The sequence below is a fragment of the Capsicum annuum genome, chromosome 5 (genome assembly GCF_002878395.1).
Source record: "Capsicum annuum cultivar UCD-10X-F1 chromosome 5, UCD10Xv1.1, whole genome shotgun sequence".
In the NCBI taxonomy this organism is placed as follows: Eukaryota; Viridiplantae; Streptophyta; class Magnoliopsida; order Solanales; family Solanaceae; genus Capsicum; species Capsicum annuum.
The window spans coordinates 220,739,153-220,742,454 of NC_061115.1; the positions used below are offsets into that span (position 1 = coordinate 220,739,153).

The 3,302-nt window shown below is 39.7% G+C and overlaps 1 protein-coding gene across 1 annotated transcript; it reads left to right on the forward strand.

Moving 5' to 3' along the window:
- Window positions 1–708: 708 nt before the first annotated feature.
- Window positions 709–3,296, forward strand: LOC107871466 (ankyrin repeat-containing protein ITN1-like). The gene is made up of 3 exons (XM_047412879.1): window positions 709–2,312; window positions 2,502–3,028; window positions 3,105–3,296. Exons 1-2 carry the CDS (start codon window positions 1,781–1,783, stop codon window positions 3,005–3,007), a joined length of 1,038 nt encoding a protein of 345 aa, XP_047268835.1. The 5' UTR covers window positions 709–1,780; the 3' UTR covers window positions 3,008–3,028; window positions 3,105–3,296.
- Window positions 3,297–3,302: the final 6 nt, after the last annotated feature.

Below are 3,302 nucleotides of genomic sequence, written 5' to 3' on the forward strand. Positions count from 1 at the left end.
AAATATTAAATAATAGAGATATATGTCTAAATTATGCGATATTATGCAAGGTAAGACTATGTACAATAGACCCTTGTGGTCCGATCCTATTCTGGACCCTACACACATAGCGAAAACTTTAGTGCTACGTGTAGACTGAAAACTGATTAATCGGCAAATGAAACAATTGAAATATGGGGTCACAAATTAGCAAAGCTATTGTTGGTCTGTCTAATTCATGGGCCTCTTCATGGTTTAGCCTCGGTCCCAACAACTTGGCTAGCCTCTGGGGTATCCATGTTCACAACATGTCTTTGGATCTTTCACTGGTCCACCCATCACCAGCGGAAGCAAGCAAACCCCCTATGTTGAAAAGTTGAGGGAAGAGTGCATTTCCAAAAGGACAAAAAATGTTGAATTGAATTATACCATTCTTATTCATTTTCGCACAGTAGTAACGTTGTTATTATTTTTCTAGGTTTATTAAGTCATTTTTCTATAAATGTAAACTCACATTTGAATCTTGATCTCATAGAATTTTCTGAGTTCAGTTCAGGGAACATAATGGAAAAGTTTACACAAGGAAAGAGATGCAACCGATGAAATAGACCATATAAGGAGACCAAGGACCCTTTAAACCCACCGATGTGGGACTCCAACATTTCTTCCAATCTGTTGAGAGTTACACGGTACATGTGTTGGGAGTTTTGGGAGGGGGGGTGAGTGGTGGTGGGAGGGGGGTAGATAGCAATTACTGATATTGCCTTCCGCCGCAGCATTATACAAGGTTGGATTCATTTTCGTTTCTTTTATTTGGTTTACTGAGTTCTTTGCTTTCTCTGGTTGAAACATTATATAGATTTATCTGAACACCACACAGATCTTTGCCTTTGATCAAAAGAAAGGAATTTGTAAAGAAAAGCAAACATGAATAAAACCATCTTTTTACTATTTAAGATCTTCTTGCCATGACTCTTTTTTCCAACACAAACAAGACTAATTGAAAATGATACAAGGACAGCCCGATGCAATAGACCCCTGTGGTCCGGCCCTCTTCCCCCGACCCTACGGATAGCTCTCTGGGACATTGGAGAAACTGGTAAAGTTGTTGTCATGTGACCAGGAAGTCACGGGTTCAAGCCTTGAAACAGCCTCTGGCAGAACTGCAAGGTAAGGTTGCATACAATAGACCCATGTGGTCTGTCCCTCTTCCCCGGACCCTACGCATAGCTACGATGCTTTACACTGCAATCTTTTCTTTTGGAGAAATGACATTCTCTTTGGTGCTTAAGAAGCAACCTATGATGATATTCTCTTGTTTTTCTCTTTTTTTGGTTCCTTTCTTAACTTGTAAAGTCGAGTATGTTGCAGCTGCCTATAGATAATATCGCCATTATTATTTCGTTAAGTTTTGCTCATTTGAGTTGGTTACAAGATTTTCTTTGTTCTGTAGTCATGTTTTGTTCGTTTCTTAAGTAATCGACTACTCTACTTGCTTGTTTTTATGAGAAAAGAATCATAAGATGAAGTGAATCTTAAGAGATCCAAGTATTACTTTGTCTTGGGAGGTTTAATAAGTTCTTAGAACTGTTTATGCTCATGATATTTTTTCACTTTTGACACGAAAGCGAAATACGGAAACATAAAAATCCCTTTCTTGTGATCAAGGCAAACACCAGATCCCTTTCTTCTTTAAAATTCATTAAGAATCTAATTAGTTTTTCCTATATATTCATTAAGAGAAAGCGAAGGACTCACAGGATTGTCATTGAGAGATCTTGGATAAAACTCCAAATCCAAAATGGATCCGACCTTGTATAAAGCTGCGATGAGAGGCAATATCGGAGATGCCTATTTTATACTTGCTGATCATTTGAAAAGGGATGAAGAAAACGGTTACCAAGTCACTCCAAAGGGTAACACGGTCCTCCATGTTGCAGCCCTCTATGGCCACTCCTATTTCGTGGGAGAAGCCCTTAAGATTACTCCAGCATTGTTATGCTGTCAAAACAAGAAAAATGAAACCGGTCTTCACATAGCAGCTAACGAAGGGCACACTGAAGTAGTACGTGTGCTACTTGCATGTGTCGAAGATCATAATACTAAGGAGAAACTCACGAGGATGACAGATGCTAGTGGAGATACAGCGCTGCACAAGGCCGTGCGGAGTCAACATCTAGATGTAGTTAAGCTCTTGGTGAAAGAAGATTCTGAATTTGAATTTCCGCCTAACCATGCGCAGGATACGCTACTCTATCTGGCGGCTGAATCTGGTTTTCATGATGCTTTGACTAACATCTTGGAATGCTGCAAGAAACCAACTTACACTGCAGGTCCATCGAATAGAATGCCTCTGCATGCAGCAGTAATTCAGAAACATAAAGATACATAATTTTTGCTATTTGCTGTATCAACATCCAATTTTTTCTATCTGCAATATCTGTTGATGATTTCGTAATGTCTGTTGTGCATCTATATTTGCGAGAAGATCTAACCCCTTATTTATGCACGGAATGCTCCAGATTGCATTAGATCACTCTGGCAATGGAATAAGTCTTTATGCGAGGAACCTGACTTATGGGGTTGGAATTCACTGCACTATGCTGTTAAATTAGGATTGGAAGACGTAGTTTCTGATATGCTGCGGTGGAAACAATCCTTAGTGTACCTTCCGACAGGCAGTGAAAATGACTGGACGACAACAATTCACATTGCAGCCAGTGAAGGTGACGTAAACATGATATATAAGCTATTAAATCACCGCCTTGATTGTTGGGATATGCTTGACAGCAACAGTCAAAATGCTCTTCATGTTTCCGTATTGAACAATCAAGACGAGGTAGTTCGCTTCTTATTAGACTCTGATAAGTGCGACAGCCTTGTTGATGAGCCAGATAGCGACGGCAACACTCCTCTCCATTTGCTTTCTGCCTCTGGTAACCATGTGCCTGAATTAATAAACCATCCTAGAGCAAAGAAGATGTCATTTAACAAAGAAAATCAAACCCCACTTGATATAGCATTGTGATGCACAGTGACAACAAAGAAGGTAAGAGGTCGCACATTTGTTTTTCAAATACTGATTGCGACCGACTCAATCTAAACTGTACTATTGATGAAAATAGGAGAAATTGATGGAGGATTTGTGTAGCATTGGCCGATTTGGAAAACGTGACTTTGAGGTAAAGCGGAAGTACGAGTACATGCCCAATCCAAATGCTGAAACAGGAACAGGAGGCAAAATGCAACTGAGAGATGATGATCACGATAAAGCTGAAAAGGCAGATCAAACAGTAATCGAAAGTATTATGAAGATAGCTCAA